Source organism: Grus americana, chromosome 15 (genome assembly GCF_028858705.1).
Source record: "Grus americana isolate bGruAme1 chromosome 15, bGruAme1.mat, whole genome shotgun sequence".
NCBI lineage: Eukaryota > Metazoa > Chordata > Aves > Gruiformes > Gruidae > Grus > Grus americana.
The window spans coordinates 7,933,763-7,957,078 of record NC_072866.1 but is presented as its reverse complement, the minus strand read 5'-3'; the positions used below and the strand labels follow the sequence as shown (position 1 = coordinate 7,957,078).

Here is a 23,316-nt window from a genome sequence, read left to right as displayed (position 1 = left end):
GACCGCTGGTCGCGCTGCCCGAGGACGCGGGCACGGGGGTCCCGGCCCTCCTCCCGGCCCCTCCGGGCGCCGAGGTCCCGCGGTACCGGGGGCTACGGCAGCGGCCGCGCCCCGCCCCGCGCTGCCGGCGCCGCACGTCGGTAGGAGCGTGGCTGCGCCTTTACGGGGCGCCCCGCCCCCGGGCCGCTGCGGGCCAGGGGATTGGCTGGGCGCGCCCGGGCGGAACCAGCGCCCGCGGCCACGTGGGCGGTGCGGCGGGATGGCGCGAGCGCTGCGGGCGCTGCGGGGCGCGGCGGGGCCGGAGCGGGGGCCGGGGCCGCGGGTGCGGTTCGGGCCCAGCCCCACAGGTAACCCCCGGCCCCTCGCCGGGCCCGCCCCTCGCCCCCCCTCCCTTCCCCGGGGAGCTCCGCTGCGGGCGGGGGCGGCGCTTTGGGTTGGAAAACGTCAATTCAAACACTTCAGGAGGGCGCGCTGGGAGAGGGGGGCGCTCGGTGCCGGGCCGCTCCGCTGGCTCCTCGCACCGGGTGCTCTGAGGTACCCGTTCCCTCGAGTGCCGAGGGAACGGAGCTCCTGGCGGGAGCTCCCGGGCTGGATTCGCCCTGTCGGTGCCGGACCCTGAAGCAGCTGCAGCGCGTTGTGCCGGTTCAGCACCGCGGGAAAGCTATGGGGTCCTTTCGTGTGAAAAACCAGGAAAACGGGATTTCCTAGCACGTGCCGGCTTACAAGCGGTTTCCAGATCGCTTCAGGGAACGCGTGCTTGGAAGGCCGTTACCGATAATTGAGTCCCGTCGCACGGGCCCACAAAGCCAAGCAGTGCCCCCCTGCCCCCGGCAGCGCTTAATGCTGGTTTCCGTTACCGGCAGCGCTGCCCTTCCAGCTCATGTTTAAAAATCTCTTTATTTGACCTCAATTATTATCATCTCCTCTGATTTCCCCATGGTTACAGGTTTTCTGCATTTGGGTGGCCTTCGGACTGCTTTGTACAATTATATTTTTGCCAAAAAACACCGAGGGACCTTTATTTTGAGAGTGGAGGATACAGATCAAAATCGAGTGGTGCCTGGAGCTGCAGAAGGAATAGAAGATATGCTGGATTGGGCAGGTATTTAGAGACATCTTTAGTTTTTTACTCGCAGAAAGATTCTCCTCTTTTCAGAGATTAATGCTACCCACATTGAGAGCATTTTGCATGATAACAAGCTGTGCAGTGTTTCAGATGATGAATTAGCTGAAATGTAGTTATTTGCACAGCTAGGCATCATGAAGTATGTTTTATAGCAGAAATAACTGGTTAGTTAAGTTTCGTTTCTTTTGGCTGTGTTGTCTCCCACGGAGTAATATCCAAATTTGTGAAAGTGGCCCAATGTGCAGTTGTAACAAAGGTTGTGCATGAGAGATGTGATGGAAGGGTCTGAAGTTGGATCTCACAGACCTCGCTGTAAACTTCCTGTTTATACAAATTGTTTGTATATGGAATGTTTGCTAAAAGGGATCTGGAGGTGTCAGTTTTCATTCTGATCCTCTGCTTCTTTTTGAGCTTAGGAACTAAAAGTGAGGATGATTTTGGGATACAGAATTGTGATAAACTTAGAGCCAGATCCCACAGATGCTTCTGTTAATGGATGGGTAAACTTCAAAGGACTTTACCGTTGAATTTGGAGTAATAAAATAATTGGCTAAGATCCCAACTGTATTTTTGCGGTATGAGTGTCCTTTACTATAAAAAGGGTGGATGCTACTTTGTACATGTACACCTGGCTACATTTTGCTCTAGGTAGTGTATCAGAGCCACTCAGCTCTTTGCTAGGTTCTGGGGTTTTTTTTCTGCTCATTGCTTCACACACAATACTGTATATTCTGAAGATGATGGCTGCTGCTTATCTTCTGAGTCCAGGGGAATCTGCCTCCTGGGCTACACGGATGCTGTTAGCTGGCCGCCCTGCAGCAGAAACCATCTTTGGACGCTCTCCCAAACCTTGCTGTTTCGTCTTCGTTCAGTGTGCTCTGATGGTGGGTTTCACTCTGCCTTTTATGGGCTTTTTAAGTCCCACCATACTGATATTTCAGGTATTCCCCCCGATGAGAGTCCTCGCCGTGGTGGTTCCTTTGGACCCTACCAGCAGTCACACAGACTTGACCTTTACAGGAGAGCCAGTGATGTGCTTTTGGAGAGAGGAGCGGCGTACCGCTGCTTTTGTACCTGCCAGCGCCTGGAGCTGCTGAAGAAGGAGGCTTTGCGGAGCCAGCAGACCCCACGGTAGGGATTCCTTCTCTGCTGGGTGGTTCCCTCTCTGCTGCATGCTTGCAAAAACTTACAACAATGTGCAGGGCAATAGGACTGTAATCTCACTCTCCGTAGGGAGACAAGCCAGCGTAACCCTTAGAGGCTTAGGGGAGCAGCCTCCAGAGATGAGGCAGTTTGATGGACACATGGTGGGCAGGTTACAGCTAAAATTTTAGAGATTGATTCAGAGTTTTGGGAACGTGAAAATGTCTGATGGGGTTGGCCTGTGTTGAACTGGGACCTTCGTTCTCTTTTCTCAAAGATACGACAACCGGTGTCGGCACCTGACACCCACAGAAGTGGCTGAGAAGCTGTCACAGGGCCTTGACTGGGTTGTCCGCTTCCGGCTGGAGAAGGGGGTGGAACCCTTTCAGGACCTGGTCTATGGCTGGAACAAGCACGAAGTGGCTGATGTGGAAGGTGACCCCGTGATTCTCAAGGGGGACGGCTTCCCCACTTACCACCTGGCAAATGTGGTGGATGACCATTACATGGGCATCAGCCATGTTCTGCGGGGAACTGAGTGGCTGACTTCAACGTCCAAGCACCTCCTTCTCTACAAAGCCTTTGGCTGGGATCCCCCTCAGTTTGGTCACCTCCCGCTGCTTCTGAACAAAGATGGTGGCAAGCTGTCGAAAAGGCAGGGGGACATCTTTCTGGAGCGTTTTGCTCAGGACGGCTACTTGCCAGAGGCTCTGCTGGACATCATAACCAACTGTGGCTCTGGATTTGCAGGTAACGACAACGGGCTCAGAACTTGGTAGGACACTTCTTGATGCTGACTTTGGGGAATGGTTTATTTTAATAACCGAGAACCGAGACAGTGTTTGAAGGGATGAGGAAATGAGTGTCAGGCGACCAGTTTCTCACTGAAATGCCACCAGGGCTTCTGCAGAGCTCCTGTGAAAGACTGGGTGGTGTGCTGGAATGGTGGAAATCTTTCTGCCTCTGTGCAGCCGTTTAAACTGAGTCTGATGCTTAATGGGTTTCCGCTCAGGACAACATTCATCTCGAGGTGAAGAAACTGTCTGTGAACTCTTGGGAAAACTTGTATTCTATGGTTAATAATTGCAATGTCATGTATTACATTTGTCACGCTTCTTGTTTAACCTGAAAGACCATGAGAAGTTGAGTCAATGACTCCATTTGTTGCTCTTGCTGTGTGAGGATCACAAATTAACTTGTGTTTCGGGAGCTCTGCTTGGAAATGAAACCTTCCTTGGGCAGAGGAGCCTCCTGGTTGAGTGTTATTTCCTTTTGGCTGACTGATGCAAGGGATGTCCCACTGAAGAGCCAAGCAGAATGTCCCAGTTCCTCGCCAGTAGTTAGCAGAGCCTGCTCGTAAGGAGAGGGCAGCTTCCCGTGCCTGCTTGCCACAAGTGCCCACCTGTTTGCTGGGGTACATCCCCGTTAGCACTGCAAAAAGTGGCTCCTGGGTCATTTCTTCCTTGGGTGTGCTGCTGCCCCAGCCCTGCGCCTGAGGCTTGCAATGAAAGGCAGTGATGGTAGTTTCCTGCAGGAGAGTGGATGTGTATTATTCCCTTGTTGGGTTATTTTGCAGAGAAACAGATGGGGAGGACTCTGGAGGAGCTGATCTTGCAGTTTGAAATAGGCAGAATTACAACCCATTCTGCCCTCCTGGATCTTGAAAAACTCCCAGAATTCAACAGGTATAAATATCAGCAGTAACTGTAAAACTTAATGATCTGTACATCAGTGAGAATTTATTCCTAGCACTTGGCTTTGTCTGGCGATTTTGTTTATTGGATCAAGCATGGTCCTAGCACAGCAGCTTTTTCGCTGTGCTACAGCGAAGTAGAAGTTTCTGCTTACACCATTCCTGTCTCCTCTCTTGTCCTGTGCTTGGACGCTGGTGTCAGGTGCTCTGTAAAAACCTGGGCAGATGGTGTGTACTAGGAGGTCTTAAGTTTAGATTCAGAATAACATCTAAAAAGAGGCAATGCTTGCAGAGAGTACTTCTGCAAGTACAGTCCTGTGCTACAGGGATGTTGTGCTGCTGAGGGTTACCACATCTTTTGGTCACTGTGGTGCATTAGCGCTCAGGGCTTTGTTGTAGAATGTCTGTCTGGGGTTTAATCTTGCTTTTCTAACAGTTTTAATTGGTAAGTGTTGTGAGGTTGGGATGATTAGATCCAATCTAACCCAAAGCAGTCCAAAAGCACTTTTCTTCTTTGTTACAGGATTCACCTCACCCGTCATATTGAGAATGAAGGGCTGCGACAGAAGCTAATTAGAGAGTTGCAGTTGCTGGTGGAGCGTGTCTATGGGGATCAACAAGTGGCTCAAGAGGTTCTAGAAAAGGAGTATGTGGAGCGAGTCCTCCTGCTGAGAAAAGTATGAGCAGTGATAGCATTGTGTCACCATTTTGGGGAGCTGAGGTTTTGTGGGATTCCTGGATGAAGACTCAGCTGAGTCCTGGGCACTGCTTTGATCTGAGCTCTGAAGCTCCACAGCCTGCAAATGGCTGTCACTGCCAGCTCAAGTGATGGTGTGCATGCTGACTGCCAAAAATCCAATGATATAGTTAGCTGACCTGTAGGAATGGGCATGGTGAATATCTTGGTGGTTTTTGCAGAGTCGTAAGCTCATCCGTACTTTTCCAAGCCAGCAGAGAACTCCCTCGGCAGAGGGAGGACATGTCCCTGCAGTGGAAGCAAATCATGGAATTCTAGGATTTTCTTGGAAGACCTCTGTGATTTGCTGTCAGAGCAGGACTGTCAGTAGTGCTGGATTTTGTCTAGATGAGTGTTGAAAAACCTCCAAGGTGTGCTTCTCCTGTAGCCCAGGATGCAGCTGCTTGTGATGGGAAGGTCCAGCACCCAGGGCCAGGACACTGCTCACCTCTAGCTTTTGCTGTCTGAGCAGTGTAAGGTGCTTCTGCGTTGCTGCTGCTCCATGGTTTGGTACCAGAGTCAAAGCAACCTCTTTGCAGAGGTGGATGAAACTCTCAGTGGTTAAATTAGTGGGGTTTGTGCATTGGGAGCGCTGGTCTCGGTTAAGTAGCAGACTGCCGGCTGTAGAGGGGACAGAAGATACTGTGGCTCTTCCCAATGCCAGGAAGGAGGATGAGCCCAGCTATTTCCCAGCCTGCCCCTGGGATGTTACTGTAGTATCTGGAGACTTCCTTGTGAAGAATAAAGCTTTCTTTGTGAGGGCAGGAAGAAACCCAACTGTTCCAGCATGAAGGCTTCACTGTGGCAGCAGGACAGTGACTCATGTGATTTCCCACTGTCTCTTGAAAGGTGGCAGATGAATGTGGCGAGCCACTTCCCCGGACTAACTCTGAGTCAGCCTGCACGTGGCTCTGCAGCACGGGTACAGCAGTGGCCCTTTGGGCTTCTTCTGTGTCCCTGCTCACACTGGCTGGAGATGGGTGTGAAAAACTCAGCTGCTTAAATGTCAGTGATTCATGTTTCCTCTGAGCCGCACAGAGTAAGAGGCAGTGGTGTGTTTGGACCCTCTTTAACCGTTTGTGAAGTCCAGACAGGATGTGTTTGCTCCCCCCTAGCTTAACCCTCTACCTTGACAGCTTTGCTTTCTCTCTCCAGGGTCACATAAGCCTCCTGAAGAACCTCGTGTCATCTGATTATTCTTACTTATGGGTTAGGCCCTCAGTGTCCCGAGAGCAGCTACACACCATTTCTGCAGAAGTAGATGAAATAGGAAACCTAGTCTTAGGGTAAGTGTCTCTTCCCAGCTCTGTACACACCCACCTGCCTACCTCAGAGCATTGCTCTTGGCTGCTGTATTGATGTTGGACATGCTCATAGTTCTTATTTAATTTGCTCTACTTTGGAATGTGCTATAGTTAGTAACTAGAGAGAAATTCTGTGGTTTTAATTGAAAAGCAGCTTGCCAGCGGGAAAGCTCACATCAGTGCTCGCAAGCAAGAATTGCCACACCTGGATTTAGTAAAGCACCAAGCGCAGCAGAGTTTGTGTGCCAGCATGGCACTAGTGAAGCAGCGGCGTTAGCAGGGTTTTCCTGGGCCACCTGATCTCCTGTGTTTTTGTCTGCTACAGCATCGAACTGGAGAAGTGTGAGGTGGTTTTGGTCAACGTGTATTCAGATTATGTAATGAGACTTCTGGGTCTCTGGGATGAACACAGTTCGTGTCCAGCCAGAATCGCTGTCACTTTGAGGAGCTCGTCCCAGGGGGGCTTTTCCTGCTGCCATTTCTTTGTCTCTAGCTAGCAGTTCTGTCTGCAGTTCTGTCCGCTCAGAAACATTGCTGGGATGGCAGACAGTCTGCCCAGTCTAGGACCTTCCTTCTATGCCAGTGAGGTTTGTGGGGTTTTGCCAATGAGTTTCACTGCTGCCCCATGTCCCTCTGCTACTCCACGTCTTGCAGCTAGGCAGGGTGGTACATCAGTCGCCTTTCCAGTTCAAGTCTCACCTCTGGACTAAAATGAGCCCTGAAAACCAGTTTTGGGAGTAATTAGGGTGGCAGTATCTGCAAATTGAGTTATTATTTTCAGCTATCTGTAAAGGCAGTTGCCCTCAGTCACTTGTCACAACTGAGTGGTAACTGAATCCAAGTGATGGTAATTTAAATGTCAGAATACTCGCTATCCTGGAGGGATAGTAGTACTGCTACCTACAGCTGAGTAGTATCAGCAATGGCCCCTGCATCTCTAAAAATCATATTATTAAAAAAGAAATCAGAATTACTGCTTTTGCTGTGGTTTTCCAGATCCTTGGCATAATTTTGTGATTTAAACTTGATGCCTGCTTTTCTGAACCTGTGCTTCTGGTGCTGTTGAAGTAAAGGTACGGTTTCACAAAGCAGAGCCTTAGCAGCGGTATCGGGGTAGAGCAGTCCCACCTGCCAGCCTAGGAGGGTGCCCGTGCACATGACCAGCGCTGCAGTGAGCAGAGGGAGTGCCCTGGCACAGGGCAGGAGTGAAGGGCAGGAAAGTTTACCTTGGAGCGCTGCTGTTGCCAGAAGATTTTGCGAAATCAGCCTGAGGTAGCTGGCAGTCATCGAAGTCATTAGTCATTTCTGGGTAGGAATCCTGTGTTTTGTACATTATAAGGACATTTTCTTTCCTAAAGGCTCATGACAAGGCAGGCAGCTGTTTTGACTGTGGAGGAGTTGAACACAGACCTGAGAAGCCTCCAGAAGCAAACAAAAGAGACTAAGTACAGCAGCATGATGAAGCTCCTTCGCTTGGCTCTCAGTGGGCAGCAGGTAAAAATAAAAATTCCGAGACTGGGACCTTCTTTTTTTTAAACAACTCTTTTCTTTCTGATAGCAAGATACTGATATTTGGATATCTTGCAAGAATTGACATCAGTTTCTCTTATGAGCAAAAGTACTGATATACAGCAATTCTGGAAGAAAAGGCTGTTCTGAAAGTTTCAGAAAGGCAGAAGTTGTCAAAGTGTGAATATGCTGGTCACAAATCTGAAGTCAGAAAAACCTCTGGACCAGTTGTAGGGAGTGTTGGCAAAGTTGTAGGTTTTGGGCAAAACTGGGATTTTATGTGCAATCTGCTTCAGGAGAAAAAAAAAATCCAAATCATCCTTGTTTTGAGATTGCTAATAAAACCCCTACCCTTGCTCTAACAGCGATCTGATAGCTAATCACTCCATCATTTCCGCCATGATGATGCATAAACACGTACTGAAAAGTGTAAGTTTCCATTTGTACAATGACTACTTCTGTGTTTGCAGCACGGACCGAGCGTTGCTGAGATGATGGTGACTTTGGGACCCAAAGAAGTGTGTGGAAGAATACACAAAGCACTAGCTAGCTAATACGAGACAGAAATGACACCGACAACCAGCCCATGGACTCAGATGATGTAGACAGCACCTGTATTTTTTGATCTCAGCATGATTATCTTTGATCAGATGAGCGGGGCTTTAGACCAGGCAGGTGTCACAGTGATGTTGTATGTATCTGCACTAAGCATAAGCCAGTTTGGGAGAGGAACCGAACAGATTTAGGTCTGTCCTTCTGCTTTCATCTCGTGCAAATAGCCTGGTTTCCGGGTTGGGAGAAAGAGACTTTTATCAGCGTTTAAATTCAGACTGTGTGGACAGAAAGTAATGCTATTTCTGATACCAGCATGACTTGTCTCAAGCGATTGGTCTCTTTTTGGAGAGGGCCTGAGAATCAGGGTACTCACAGCTACGACTACACAGGTCCCCAACATGTACTGTGGGGAGGGTATTTTTATATATATAAATATAATATGTATATTATAGCTGCTGCCCTCTTAGCTGCCCCGGTGCCCTGCCAGGCTGAGCTGCTCGGAGAGGGGGACTCTCCTCCCTGTGTACTGTGTCACGCATGTGGTTCTGCTAAAAATATCCCTGACCAGGAGATTGGGGTGTTTTTTCCTCTTTTGGATGATGATCTTTTAATTATTAAATTAACGTGGTGACTTTTGATTCTGTTCTTGCCAATGGGTGCTCGCCCTGCACGCCAGCGAGGGGAGGAGCATCCAGAGGGGTGGGGATGTTTTACCGAGCCAGCCCACAGCCACAGTGTACACTTCCACGCCATGAAAACTCGCATGGGCTTCCCACAGGGGTGAGCGGCGGCACGCAAGGAGCGACGGCGGGTGGATCCGCTTCCTGCTGGTGTCGGGGCGGAGCGGAGCGAGAGTCCATGGCTGGCGCCGGGGAGCTGGAGCGGTGGCTCAGTGAGTGGGGCTGAGGGCTGGGGGCCAGCCCTGACCGGGTGGGCACCGGAGCAGCTTCAGCTCCTTGGGGAAGGGTCCATCTCCTCTGCGGAGCCCCTTCAGGATGATGTTCATGGGTGCTGTCTTAACCTGCTGCGTCTCTCCTGCTCCCCACCTCTCCTGTCCATCCTCAGCCCCAGCCCTGCCAAAGCTGTTTGAGTGCTGGACTGGGGAGTGGATAAAGCCAAAAAAGACGTTTTCCTCAGTTCAGCTGTGCAGGCAGAGCTTTGGGATGGGCACTTGTGCAGCCCTGTTGCAAAAGGGTAAACCGTGCCTGTGTGCCAGCACACTAAGGTTTGCAGTCTGGTCCTGGGAGAGCTGCCTATAAATGATTTTTAAGTTTCTCATGCTCTGTGCCAAGAGCAACATCATGCTGTTGCTGCTTTCAACACCTCAGTTCGTGCCTGACTTTGACTCTAAGAGTGTGTACTCAAGACTGTGTTTTTAGGCAGATTTTAGTAACAGCTCTTTCCTGCTTGTCCTGTGTCTTCCATTTCTGCCTCTTTTACAAAAAGCCCTAAAGCATTCGGTAGCAGTGCGAGGTCTGAGCTGCTTCCTGCCTTGTGCCACTCGCTTGCACGCCTCTTGCACTGAGGCTGTTTTTTCTTTTTTTTTTTTTTTTTCCCTGCATAAGATAAAGCCACTGACCCAAGTATCCCAGAGGAAAACTGGGAATGCATCCAGCGGTTCTGTGACCAGGTGAACACCGACATAGAAGGGTAAGGCAGACAGACAGCTCTTTGTGTTCACTCGGCTGTGCGTCTGGCTCCGAGCTTCTCTCATGGCTGCGGGGGGGAACGGGACCTGTAAGCCGCGGTGTGGGGAGCCTGGAGAGACAGTTGGGAGTGCTTGCTGGGCTTTGCTGCTCCTCAGAGTGCCCGTACAAGAACGGGTAAATAAGGTGCAAAGAGGTGTATGGCAACGTGGTGGAGGTTGATGTCTAGGAACGGGCTCTGACATCCATTACTGCAGCCCATGAGGCAGCAGGTCCTGCCACTATGCCCTCACCAGCCTCTTGGGAGACTGGGCAAGGATACCTGCTGTGGGGTTCTGCAGGGAAGCCCTGAGTGAGCTCAGCCTTGGCTTTTCCTTTCAGAGAGGTGGGAGATCTCTGCTGGGACTTCCCCACCTTCCAGCTGACAGTCTCGGCTCTGTGGGAAGGAGCAGGAACTAATTGAGCAAATGACCTGTCAAAGCTTAGTGAACATCTCTTTCTTTAGAGTAGATGTCTGTGCATTCAGAGCCCGTAGTCTGGCGCCCGTTTCCCCCGGCAGTGTGTGTGCACAGGAGCAGTCAGCAGGCTGGGTCGGGCTGTGAATCAAAGCTCCTGTGCCTGCCCAGAGCCAGCTCTATCTCCCTGTGCCTGCCCAGGGACAGTCCCCAGCCTCCCCCAGCTGGCTCCCTCCCAGAGGACAGCCTCTGGACATGGCTGGAGGATGGCAGTGGGGTCACACAAGCTGCTTCAATTCATCTCTCGCCCCTTGTGTGTGTGTGCATGCCCCAGGCTAGCTCTCTGCCAGAGGAAGGGGGTCTGATGTAGCGGGTCATGAATCCAGCAGTTGCTCTTCTCTGCAGGCCAAAATTAGTAGCCTTTGTTTTTCTTGGGAACTAGTGCATTGTCTGACTTGCTTCTGCTACTCCCCAGCCCATCACTTGCACCGAGGCTGCTGGCACATAAAATACAGTCACCTCAGGAGATGGAAGCTCTCCATGCTCTCACAGTAAGTGCTTTCATCCATGTGCAGAGGCAGCAGTAACTTGGAAAGAGAGTTTGGGGGGTAAGACGGTATAGCTGTCTCTTCTTTTCCTCTTAGATGTCTCTCCCTTTCTTTTTCTCTTAGATGTCTCTCCCTTTTAACTTTCCATTGCACCAGAAATACAGAAACGAGGGTACAATGGAGGGAGTAACTGCTGTTGTTCCTTCCCATGTCATTCTGCTGAGGTGTTTCAGTGGTCTGCAGCTCTTGCTGTTTGGCCTGTGGTCCCACCACAGGGTCAGTGGCCCACAAGTTATTAGTGATGGGTAGAACAGAGCAGATGGTCTTGAACATGCTGCTTAAGAAGGCTGGATGAAGGAAAATTACATGTGCTTGCTCTACAAATTCCTCAGTATCTTGTATTTGTGAATGCAGTGCCAGAATGTTCTTAGATTTAGTATTATAATGGCAAAGATTTTAAAAATTTCCCAAGACCTGTGTGTACAGTTTCTGTTTGGTACTGTTTTGTTTTCTGCAGGTGCTAGAGACCTGTGTGAATAACTGCGGTGAAAGATTTCACAATGAAATAGCAAAATTCAGGTTTCTGAATGAGCTGATTAAAGTGCTTTCCCCAAAGGTAGGTGGTTGTTGTTACACGGGACATTGCCGGTGGGACACACTGTTTATTTTGTGCTGGATATGAAAACTTAGAACTAATCTCACATAGAAGTAGAGCAGAATTCATTCTATGCCTCCAAGCACAAGGACTGGATGTGAATCCCCCTGTAAAAGATGTACGCCAGGGTCTCTTTCTGTGAAAAGCTTTTTCTTTGTCATTTCTTCCAACTTTGCTGGGACAGTCAGAGACTCTGGAGGAGCTTGAAATAGTTCCTGTGACCTCTCAGCCTGTGGCCCTTTTGCCTCTCAATGATTTACAGAACTTTGGTCGGGGAAGTGGCAGAGGACAGAGATGCCAGGAGCTGCCCACAGCCTCTCCCATGATTTCTTACGCTCTATCATCAACCTCTTGTGCTCTGGCTGCTTTCCTTGTTGCTTTCTCCTGCCAAAGGTTAGCCTGGGTTTGGGTCCTGTTCAACGGGAAGGTTTAGCTTAGGCAGTGGCAGGGGGCACTGGACGTCAGCAGCACCGGTGCAGCGCTTGCTCCACCATCGTGTGACAGTCATGCATTCATGCAGCCTTTTTGGGGGTCCTGCTGAGAGTGTCCCAAAAGCCAGGCAGAGGGCTCCCAGCCTGCGGGCAGCAACAGCCCTGAGTCACAGGGAGGCAGGAAGGGATCAGCTGTAGCTAACGTGGAAGCTGCCGAGTCCCTTCCTGCTGCTCCGCTTCCCTGCCACACAATATATTCATTCAGTATATTCAATATTCTCATTCCTGTTCCCTGCTGTGGAGCACTTTGCTTCTGAGTGCAATTGCTGCCTCCTGAGAAAAGCAGCAGCCATCAGAAATGAGAAGTTTAGTTTGAGAAGCTGAGCTGTGAGTTCAGAGTGGATGCACTGGGTCCCCTGGCACTGCCTCTCATGATGAAAAATGGAGACCTGTTTTATCACAGACTGTGTGATCTTCATGCCTTGCTCCTCTCTGCATCAAATAGCAGGTCTGGGACTTTCTTAAATACCCTTCTCAGCAACTCAGTAATCGATTCCCCTTTTTAGTGGGTCTTGCACACATTTACCGCGTGTACAGGCTTCATTTTCCATTACATCATCTTGACAGCAGAGGTGCAACAAGCTGATTTCAGAGAAATGTTTAACCGAACAGCAAAACCTCTTCTTTCAATCCCAGGTTTGGTAAAGGAATTTCAGTGAAACAACAAAGTTTAAAGAATATATTGCTACAGAGAATTTTGTTTGCTGTTTTGACAGAACAGGTATCATTTAATGAGTTAAAAATGTCTAGTGTTTTGGAGGCTTGTGTGTGGCTTTTGTCATTCTTCCTGATGTTTTTATAATACATTGAAGTGAGTGCTCATAGGCAATAATGAGAGAAATCAGAGAAAACATCCAGGTGCTGAAAAAAGGCAATAACTTTCCTTTCTCATTTTGTTCTGTTTTCATTTGTCTGGGTCTGGCTGAGGCCAGCGGTGCTATTTGCATTGCTGGCAGTTAAGGGAAATATTTAAAGTCAAGCACAGAACTGTGTTCACTAAAATAAAACAGCCTACCTTTGGTTTCAGATTCAATAACTGATCAGAGAAGTTTTTAAATGGTTCCATTTTGATTGTCATATAATATTTATATAATTATTATACATTTAATAGCATTCCTTGTATTTACAGCCACAGCTGTACACACTGTTTCTTATACCGCAAGATACACAGTCGACAACACTGTGCATAAAGTATTAGGAATCCATTTGCTACTCGGTCTCTGCACACAAACGACTTGGGGCTAGACCCATATGCCATATCTGGCACTCACTCTTTGGTTTTAATCTTTTTTGTCTTACTTTACTGTTTTGTTTTGTTTTCAGTACTATGGAACCTGGTCTTCAGAAAAAGTCAAGTCAAGAGTCACAGAAGTAATATTCAGTTGGACAGTCTGGTTTCCTCAGGAAGTTAAAATCCGGGATGCTTACCAGATGCTGAAGAAACAAGGTTTAGTTCTGTTATTTCAGTTTCCTTTTTAGCCTTCCAAGTCACATGGTTTCAGACCACAGATATCGCTCCTCTTTAATTTGTGACTCAGCTTTTTTTCATGAAATGTTGTGTGTAAGGAGGAAAGGACAAAGGCCACGCTTACAACGCTGTTTGGGTACTTAAGGATGCATGTAACTGTTTGAAGAGATTTACCAAAGAACAGCCTTATTGAGTCAAGACGAACTCAGAGTGATCTTTGCCCTGGAATACTCTCCCATCGCTGCCTTCCCTTTGTGCAGCAGCTGCTGTGGGCTGGGCTGTCGCTACGGCATCGGCACCGGTGGGGTGCTGAGCAGGGGTGCTGGCATTCGGTTGTGTGTGTTTGGTGCCCTACATTTTATGGCTGTACTGATTGTTGCAATCACACGTGCTCCGAGGTCAATACTGGCGTGCTCTCGGTGCTCTTGCTATGGGAGAATTTTAGCAATTCACCCAGAGGGAGCTCAGCACATCTGAATTTTATTTTCTACCCTCAAAATCTCATTTGGCCTGTGCTTAATTCAAGGGAGGAAGGGAAGTCTTTTGTCTGGGTGTGTGCTAAGGCAACTCCTTGCTTCTCCATCTCATTCTGTGAAGTTCTGGGGAGGGGTGAAGGAAATAGGTGCAAAATCCAATGCACTGTTGAGCACTGGTGTTTTAACAGCTCAGGCATCACTGAACAAATATTGTTACCCATTTCAGGGATTGTAAAAGAAGACCCCAAATTGCCAGAAGACAAAATTTTACCTCCCCCTTCTCCGAGACCTCAAAATTCTATTTTTGACACAGATGAAGAGAAATCCAAGGTAAACTTTAGGGTTTTCATGCCTACCCCCGCACTTTGATTTGTACTGATGAGAAAACAGGCTCGGTCATATTTTGGGAGCTTTTGCTGTTTCAGACGGACTATCTTCAGAATAATGCTGTACAATAGCTAGAGAATTCTCTGATGCTTTGTCAGAAATTTTTGCTTAGGAAAAAGTGAAACTTTTTTTTACAGAAAACATCAGTTTCTATTAAATTTTCCCGAGGGAGGGTTTCTCCAGGTCTTACAGAAGCTCTGGCTCAAATGGCCAAACAGTATGTGCAGGCAGCTGTAAGAGGCAGCAATATAATCTGGATTAGATTATGGGACATGAACCCACATATTTCCAGGATTATAGAAATCATTACGACACTGGGTGTCTCTCAATACCTGCTTTTATGTGATGTGTGTCTGTAGTATAGTGCCTAGAGACTGCTGCTCACTGCTGTCCAATGCTTTCCCCTCAACAGCTCTTAGCAAGGCTTTTAAAGAGCAACCACCCTGAAGACCTGCAGGCTGCCAACCGTCTGATCAAGAGCATGATTAAAGAGGTAGGGAGCTCCTTGGGTCAGAAGCTGTATTTGCAGCCGGGGAGGAGACTTGGCAATTCAGTTTTTGACAGTGGGCCCTCTATACCTGACCTCTGTAGTGCCTGCCGCCTTATTGATATTAAAGGGAACACCGAGAGGTGGCAATGGGAACCTCGCTGTGACATCGGTCTCGGGTGAACTGTTTATGCCGTCCCAGAGGAGGGACAAGTTTCAGTATTTGTTATTCCAAAGTTACAGCATGGGATTGTTTTGTTTTGTTTCATTTCCTTAAAATATGCCATTGCAGGAAGAGGGAATATTTATACCCAGGAGCATGTATGGCAGGACACTTCCACTTTAGTGGGATCCTGGCAGTAGTACTGTATTAGTGATAAAAAGTTTCCAAAAAAACCCCCAGTTCCCAGGTGGAAAAAAGCCCTGTCTGTACAGAACTGCCTCTTTTCTACAAGTAATGTGTGTGTGCACATCTGGTGTGTCTGTTTTCATTTTCCATCTGAAAGGGCACCCCGATTCCCTGCATAAATAGCAGATTTGGTCTGGTTTAATCAAATCCCTGCAGTTGTTTTGAGAGTGTCTTTCTGTACGGCAGAAGCCACCAACTCCCACTCTAATTTTGAAGTCTTGCTTGTGCCTGTGGTGAAACGAATTCTTATGCACTGGCATAAGGACACCTTATGCCAGGGTGTCCTGAGATGGGCAGGAGGTTTCCATCTTCACCCTTGACAGGGAGGTGCGGTGCAGCACTGATACTGGAGCTGTTGGGGGCAAGTCCCTACCCGTGCCACTTTGTGCCTCCTCTACCTGCAATAAGGTATTAGCAGGAAGCAACTCCCCAACAAGTGTGATCCAGAGTGACCCAGCCAAGCACGTGCACTGGCTGTATTAGCCAAATCATCATCTACTTTTATTTCATTTTTCATCAAAAGGAACAAGAAAAATCAGCTAAAGTGTCCAGAAGAATGAATACCATCACTGAGGTTTCTGAGAATGTTAAACGTATGGACGAATTACTGGAAAACTACAAGAGACAAGAATTATCCAAATGTGACCAGGAGACCCTACAGGTAAATGCTTTTTTCTCCTGCAGAAGTTCTTTTGTCTGGCTATGACTGGGAGGTCCCAGGACAACAGTATTCCTTCTGCCAGGGAAACAGCATTACCACAGCAAATAGTTTCCAGCATATTTGATGAATAATGGTCCCTCCTGTCAGTGCAATGGAAGTTGGAATGGAACTGTCTCCTGCTGTGCTGGTTTGAGTTTTGGTTTGAGTTTCTGTCCAGGTTAGCTGCTCTTCTTGTGGTATCTTATGGGGATCTTATGGTTCTTCCTCCAGTAGTGGCGTAACACATGGGAATCCCCTTGTGCCCGGCATGGTTAGGTGGGTGTGATGAGATCTGACCAGAGAAGCTGAAAGCTGTGGGTTCTTCAGCTTGTGCTTCTGTGATTCCTCTTTTTCTGCCCAGAGTTCACTGGTCAGCTGCTGCTGGTAAGTATCAGTGCACTGAGGAAACATTTGATGTTACTATTAGGGCTGTCAGAATAGCTTTATGGCCTCCAAATACCTGGAACTCCACTAGGATGCCTACCAGACTCTCAAATTAAAAAAAAAACCCAACTTTAGACAACTGAATTTTTGTAGGTAAGAACCTCTCCTGTGGCTATATGTGACGGCAGAGTTTGGAGTTAGATCTCTTTGGGGAGGGCTGCTGCTGTAGATGGAAGAGACCCTACTTTCAGACTGAAAAAGTGGCTGCCTCCGTGCCTCCTCATGTCCTAAAACACTGAGAAGAGAGCCATAAGCAGCTTTGCATTGTCTGATGGTTGTTATACTTCCCTGAGTACTGTAATCAATCTATTCACTCCTGTATATTCTGAGTAATTTTACACTGATCTATCTTATACCTGTATGTGTAGAGAGGATGTGATGGCAGAGAAGATCCCAGCAAAGCCTCCTTGTTCCAGTGGCTGTACCTCCAGGCCACTGTGGATTTTTAAGAGTGCAGCAACACACAGCATTGATACCTTCTGTCTGGAGCTGGGCAGAAAGTGCATCTTCCTGTTCTAGACGTATCATCAATTACAGGTGGTCACAGGGACAGAGAAGTGTGAGAGTGTCTGGGATCTCCTGAGCAATGACGTGACACATTTCCTTCCATAGACTCTGTTTCAACGCTGTGAGAAGCTCAGGCCACTGCTCTTTCGCCTTGCCAGTGAGACAGTTGATGACGATGAGGCTCTAGGTAAGAGCCAACACCGTCCTTGGATTTCTTGGAGGTTAAGTTTGTCTACCTTTCCTTTGACAAGTGGGGGATTCCCTTCCTCTGAGAGGGGGAATACTTAGGCACTTGCTCCCCTGCAGGCAAAACTTTCCACTTTCATCTTTAAACCATGCACATAGGAAGTGGCATGTGTCCTCCCACTCCTCTCCAAGGAAGCTATTAATTTTCACTTGGAGCCCAAAATTAAACAGTGAATCCAGTTTCTTCCAGCCAAGGTGGTTTTCAGAAGTTTTTGAGTTCTCATGTTCAGAGAACTGAAGGCTTTTGAGGTCTTTTCTCTACAGAGACTGAAGTTCTCCCTGTCTATCAACACAGAAGGGAGAATATTTTTTAATTTCTTAAGAAATATACTGAGGACGGTCATATGAGCAGAATCTTTGAATTCCACAGTTGTAAAATTTAGCCCTTCCCAGAGGATTACATTTCACAGGCTTGTCCATATGCCTTGAAAACCTGACTGAAGTGATGCCTTGCTGAACAGACATCTTAAACGGCCACCATAAGAGCTCACCTGTGCCTCAACATTTCATTCATACCCACGAATGCCAGGGTTCTTCATCTGTGGAGTGCTGGATTACAGACTCGAGTATGCTCAGAAAACTTGCGGAGAACAACAAAATGCATAAGAGATGGCAGGAACTAGAAGTACTTTAGAGATAGGATCAGATTTCAAAGTGATCTTGATAAATGAGAGAGAGGCCTGAAATCAGCAGATGTATGTGCAAAATGCTGCACTTCAGGAAATGGAATGAAATATTAGTCAGGAGCTTAAGGCAGATTGCCCCACTAGACTTTGCTCCAGGCGAGTCCTTAGATGCACCATCCCTTTCTTATGAGCAGTTTGGAGAGTGGCGTGGAACTGACCCTTGTGTCAATATTTCGTTTCTTCTCTTGTTTTCCAGCTGAGATACTGCAGGCCAATGACAGGCTCACACAGGCGCTCAGACAGTACAGGCAGGTTGTAGGCAGCCATGAAAACGGTGGTGGAGGAGGTTCAGTTACCAGCTCTGCTGATGCACCAGGTAAAGAGCATCCTGCAGCGTTCCACAACAGTTCTGCTCCTGCATGTTGTGTATGAGTGGAGTTTGGAAGGGAAGTGTTTCTCAGAGAATAAATATGGACAAAATCCTATAACACAGGAAAACTATCATGTAACCATTGTTTTATTTTACATTTGCTTGATAGAAAATATTCGTGAAGTTCTTCACTTATGAGTCCTTTCGGTCATGCCTGTACCCACATATACACTGCTCCTCTCAGGTCCTTAACTCTTTCTACTGTTTCCAAAGAATGCCGGCCAACTCCAAGACGCATGAAGAGCTATACGTTGATTGACTTCTCTGAACTGGAGGCGACATCCCAGTCTCCTACAGACCAATTTGCAAATGTAACCACCGCCTCCCGCCACGGCAGCACAACCTCTACCTGTCTGCTTGACGAGGAGTTAAAGTCATTAGGTTTGTATATGCAATTCAGTACAGTGTTAACCTTGTTACTAGAGTTCACGGTGTTTAATAAAGACAGGAGAAGTTTGACTTTAATATCAGTCCTAAGAGAAATTAGACCTTTCAGCTCATGTCATAAGTTTTCAAGATGTAGTTTCTTTAATGGTGTTAGACTGTCGTCAAACTGCTGTTAGACAACAAAGGAAGAACCTATGGAAAACCCTTGGTTTCTGTAATTGATCGGTGGCATTTTGGTATCTTTCTTAGGTCTCAGCAGCTCTCCTGTGGTACAGAAACCACCACCCAATTTTGGCTTAGCAGAGGTCAGTGATCCTCAGGTACGTTAGTCCATAAGGTACGAAGGACAAAAATCAGGCAGGATTCTTGATCTCCTAGATTTCTCTGGCAACCTTTTTTAATGCCACTCTATTCTGAAGGGAAACTGGAATCCTCCTGCTCTACAATTAATATCTCACTTGCAGTTTGCAACCAGATTACTCATATTTATTTCTACTTTAAGTAGTGTTATTAAAAAATGAGATTCTTTTCAGTGGAACAGGTGTGATTTTTGCTGATGTCATATAGCATGAACCAGAAGTGCCTTATTTTTCAGACTGCTGTACACAATGGATATGGTGAAATTGTAAGTGCTGTTCAAACACTGGGACTGCAGGAGAGCTGGGAAGACAGCTGCTCAGAGAAGAATGAATTTCAGGGCCTGGTTTATCAGCGCTCTCCACCATCCAGGACCAAGACATTATGCTTGTAAGCAAACTCTGCATAATACAGTCCGACTTTGGAGATGAATAATACTGTTTTACAGCAGTGAGGTTTAGGAAAACCTTTCAACTACAACTGGTTAGTGATGGCAAGCTATCCATCCGTGCATTGGCTCTTAAGCAGCAGTTATGCACCTGTTAATTACACTTTGTGTAATTGCACACTAGGACCTTCCAATGGTCAGAAACTTGGGGAGACAAATCCCATGGTGATCTGGAGCTAAAGGAACAAAAACCTTACAGTCAGGTCTCTTTATAATAACCTGTGACTCAAAAAATACTTTCCCCAGCTTTCTTCAGGCAGTGGCAAAGTAGTTTCCAGGCATTCAGTGGAAGCCTAACAGTTTGTGAACCAAATTAATCATCCACAGATCTTCAGAGCAAGTGACCATTATGATACGCTTATCCAGTCTGCCACAATATAGGCCCAGAAATTTTACCACAGATTTCCAGCTTCCTGCATTATCTTTGAGCTAGAACTTATTTTAATCTCACTGACTAGAGCTTCAGAGAATGTGTGCATAGGGACAGTAGACTTCCATAGCCCTGAAAGTTTTGCGTTAGTAAGAGAAATCAAAGTCTGTCTCAATGAATGCTGAAACAGCAGCTTCTCCATATAAAATAGAGAGAGTTTTCAAATTTCTCAAGGACTGAGAGACTGTAAGCTTGTACTTTCTTTATACCTAAAAGGGGTGAGGGATTTGGAACACAAATGGACACAGCAGAAGATGGTATAGACCATGTAGCCTCCCGAGTTAATATAAGCTTTCTACATGCTTGTCTTTCCAGGGACTTGTTACCAATGAAATTGCCCTTTCCAGATCTTCCAAATAGCTCAATGGCAGATACTTCATTCTCCAGCCTAGGCTACGAGCTGAAGCCTGCTGCCTCTTTGCATCCAGCTTCCCATGATGCTTCTCTAGAAAACCTTTTTGTCCCTTTAATTTCAATTACACCGAGTAAGTGCAATCATTTCTGTGTCCCAGCTCTGCTTACTAGAGGCTTACTAGAGCTCTTCTGTGATTTTTGCAGGGGAGCAAGCCAAAGTAGCTTCATGCTGTGCGGGTTGGCTGGAGAAAAGTAATGACTGTTCTATGAAGGACTTACTGTATCTGAGAATTTGAGCAAGTGCTAGGGATTGTACCATGGAAATGTCCTTGTCCTCCCTACTCAGTAGTCAGGAGTTTCCTATCCTGGCTAATCTTTGTAATGTGCTTCTAAATTCTTTGCCCTTAGCACCTTAATCAAGCTTCAAGGGGTTCATCTCTAGAGGCTTAAAAGATATCTATGAGTGGGAGTTGTCCCACTTCCTAAAGCAGAGTTGTTCTTTTCACCTCTGCTTTTCGATTCAACACTTTTTGGCCCAGCTGTGCAACCAGCTGATGGAGTGCTACCCCAGCGTGGCACCCCAGTGTCTCAGAGCAGGGCATGTCCTGTTAAGAGGACTGCAGAGCCTTGGCCATCACTACTTTTGGAAGAGGACAGGTGCAAAGACATTCTGACCTGATTGTCTTCTGCCTTCGGTCTCTCAAGTGAAGGATTTACCAGGTTTTGGAAGGGCTGGATGGCAATAGCCAGGCATGGATTTACCAGGCAATGGTGATAAGGGGCTAAGTCTTGCGTGTGCCGAAGAGTTACATTTTGCTTTTGCCATCGTTGCTGTATTGGACTCCTACCTGACCTCTCCAGCTGACTGTTGAAATCTGAGCTGCTAATTCTATAATATAGACATTCAGATTCCTTTCTCTACCTTAGAGGTGAAATGTAAATCACAGGTGCTTTATGCTGCTTGGTCTGTGAGTTTGCTGGAGGAAGTAAAAGTTTGTATGCGTGCTTCCTTTTTGCTGTTCCTTATCCTGTCTTGGCTGTTCTGCCCTCAGAAGGGAGGGGAATCCATGCTTTGTTTCTGATTCTCCTTTTCTCTCTGGCAGGCAGTATCTGTCCTCTTACTGTGTACGACAGGAATGGTTTCAAGGCTATGCTCCACTTCTCCAGAGACCCGGTTCCTGGCCGACCAGATGTGCTGGTGATGGTTCTTTCCATGCTGAGCACATCAGCTCAACCAATTAAGGACATAGCGTTCCAGGCTGCAGTCCCAAAGGTGAGAAGCCTATGATGAGTAGAAGACAGTGTGACTACTCAGAAATGTCCTGAGGAGAAGGTTTGTCATTTCTTGCTTAGGGTTTGCCTTGCTTATTGGAAATTGCATGGGTTGCTTTCCCTGAACGGTGAAGGTGGAGGTGGTGCCTGTGGCCCCACTGCCTGTGGCCCCGCTGCCTGTTTCAGAGTATTTCCCTGGCCTTGAGACAACTAGACAGGGCTCCAGACACGCTGCTTTTGCCCCCTGGGTAAGGCACTCGTTCTGCCTCTGTGTGTGCAGCATAGAATTGTCTATTTAGGAATATCTGCCTTTAGATGTAGGCTGTTGAGAGGCATGCATGTCATTAAATGACAAAAGCTGGCTGACGTATCTTTAACCAGCTCTGTGGTTTGGTAATACTCCCAGCCCTTTTTCAGCTTGGATCAAAAAATGTTCCTTTTGTTTTCTCTTTCAGACCATGAAAATAAAGTTACAGCCAGCATCCAGTTCTGAGCTGCCTGCCTTCAGCCCTTTTCACCCCCCCGCAGTGGTATCCCAGGTCCTGCTGCTTGCCAATCCGCACAAGGTACGCGTGGTGATTAGCTCTGCTGGTGGAGCACTCGGAATGTCACTGTCATGAGTGGGATATTTGTATGAAAGATGGGGAGAGTATTAGCTGGGAGATGCAGGGGAGAGACAGAGCAGTCTGGGCTTTGCTGGAAAGAGAGTTTTCCCACTGAAACAGCTTTTCAGAGCCATAATCTGAAGGATCAAATGGGCAGTTGCTGCAAGGGCCCGCACAGCTCTGCTTCAGTCTGCCTGCAGTGATGGCTTCTGGTAGACACTGCACAGATGTTTGCAGCTGATGGGACATGAGGCCACCCAAGGCACAGGTGATCGGTGGCAGTTCTTTTAATAATTATGAGACCAAAGACTGATGTCACTGAGAAGGTTGGCCAGGCCTGGATTGCCAAGCATGCCCTTGGGTGGCTTGCAGAGGTCTCCCAGTCAGGTCTCCCTGGTATGTCTTATGAAGATCCAGGTCTTGTTCTGTGCAGAGCTTCCACATGGCTGAAGTGTTCCTCTTCCCTTTCAGAGGGTGATTCACTGCAGCAAGGCTGTGAGTGGTGAGGCTGAAGGGGCCCAGGAATCTGCAACCATGACGTGTCCCCCTCTCTGTTCCTTTCTCTCATAGGATCCCATCCGACTGCGATACAAACTAGCGTTCACGCAAGGTGTGCAGCCCTTCAGCGAGGTGGGAGAGGTGACTGGCTTCCCAGAAGCAGAGCTCTGGGGCAGCAGCTGAAGTTCAGCAGGATTGGACATTGCCATTTTGCCTTAGTGATGGATGGGGAAGGATGTGTGCCAGCAGTGCCGGCCTGGACTCTGTAATGGTTCCTTTCCTTGGGATCCGCTATCTCCTTCTTCCTCTTGGTTTCTGTGCAGGTGTCTGGCAGGAAGAATGTAAGCTGGCTGCTTCTGCCACAGTCTTTTTCTGTAGCTGACCCTGCTTTACAGGAAACTGCTGTAGAGTCCTGCAGCCCAGGAGCCTTAATGCTTCTTCTATACAAGTGTTTCCTGCTGCTTTTCGGGCCAATTTTCCTGCTCTCCCATTACTTTTTCTTTTTGAATTAAAAAAAAAAAAAAAAGAAAAAGGAATCCTATACCAACAATCAGCCATCGTAACAGACTGCTTGGAGCCAGGGCAGGATCTGTTCCAGGGCCCTGCCCGCTCTGTTTTCACTGGGCCTGTGCGCTGATGTGCAGGCAGGAACGTGAGGAATGGGGAAGAGTTGGGCTACCTGGACCCTGGTGGACGTGGGTCCTGGGGAATGGTACAAAACGGAGTGAAGAGAGAGAACGGGGGGGAGGGCTTTGGGGCCAGCCTGGGAGAAAAACCGGCCGAGGGGCACCCGCTGGTCCCTCCCCAGGCCCCGCGGCTTGACTCGCACTGGCCTGGGGGCTTCTCCTCCACACAGCCGCCTCTTGCACGCGAGCTGAACGCCCTCAGTGCCTGCACAAACCCACAGCTGCTCCGAGCCCCCAC

At 47.9% G+C, this 23,316-nt stretch overlaps 2 protein-coding genes across 3 annotated transcripts; both read left to right on the top strand.

Annotated features, from left to right (window-relative positions):
- Window positions 1-12: 12 nt before the first annotated feature.
- EARS2 (glutamyl-tRNA synthetase 2, mitochondrial) lies at window positions 13-8,689 on the top strand. Its single transcript, XM_054842744.1, has 9 exons — window positions 13-347; window positions 947-1,102; window positions 2,068-2,257; window positions 2,547-3,019; window positions 3,846-3,954; window positions 4,486-4,639; window positions 5,854-5,984; window positions 7,361-7,496; window positions 7,982-8,689. The coding sequence occupies exons 1-9, from the start codon at window positions 260-262 to the stop codon at window positions 8,063-8,065; spliced, it is 1,521 nt and encodes a 506-aa protein (XP_054698719.1). The 5' UTR covers window positions 13-259; the 3' UTR covers window positions 8,066-8,689.
- A 119-nt stretch (window positions 8,690-8,808) lies between these two features.
- Window positions 8,809-22,875, top strand: GGA2 (golgi associated, gamma adaptin ear containing, ARF binding protein 2). Of its 2 annotated transcripts, none has more exons than XM_054843487.1 (17): window positions 8,809-8,958; window positions 9,632-9,716; window positions 10,643-10,718; window positions 11,233-11,331; window positions 13,185-13,308; window positions 14,032-14,135; window positions 14,605-14,685; window positions 15,612-15,749; window positions 16,845-16,926; window positions 17,868-17,987; window positions 18,255-18,422; window positions 18,678-18,733; window positions 19,024-19,175; window positions 19,979-20,148; window positions 21,121-21,290; window positions 21,745-21,855; window positions 22,465-22,875. In XM_054843487.1, exons 1-17 carry the CDS (start codon window positions 8,925-8,927, stop codon window positions 22,573-22,575), a joined length of 1,881 nt encoding a protein of 626 aa, XP_054699462.1. In that variant the 5' UTR covers window positions 8,809-8,924; the 3' UTR covers window positions 22,576-22,875. The 2 variants fall into 2 exon arrangements, with proteins under 2 accessions (XP_054699462.1, XP_054699461.1); XM_054843486.1 differs by having other exon boundaries at window positions 18,678-18,748.
- The last annotated feature ends 441 nt before the right edge of the window (window positions 22,876-23,316 follow it).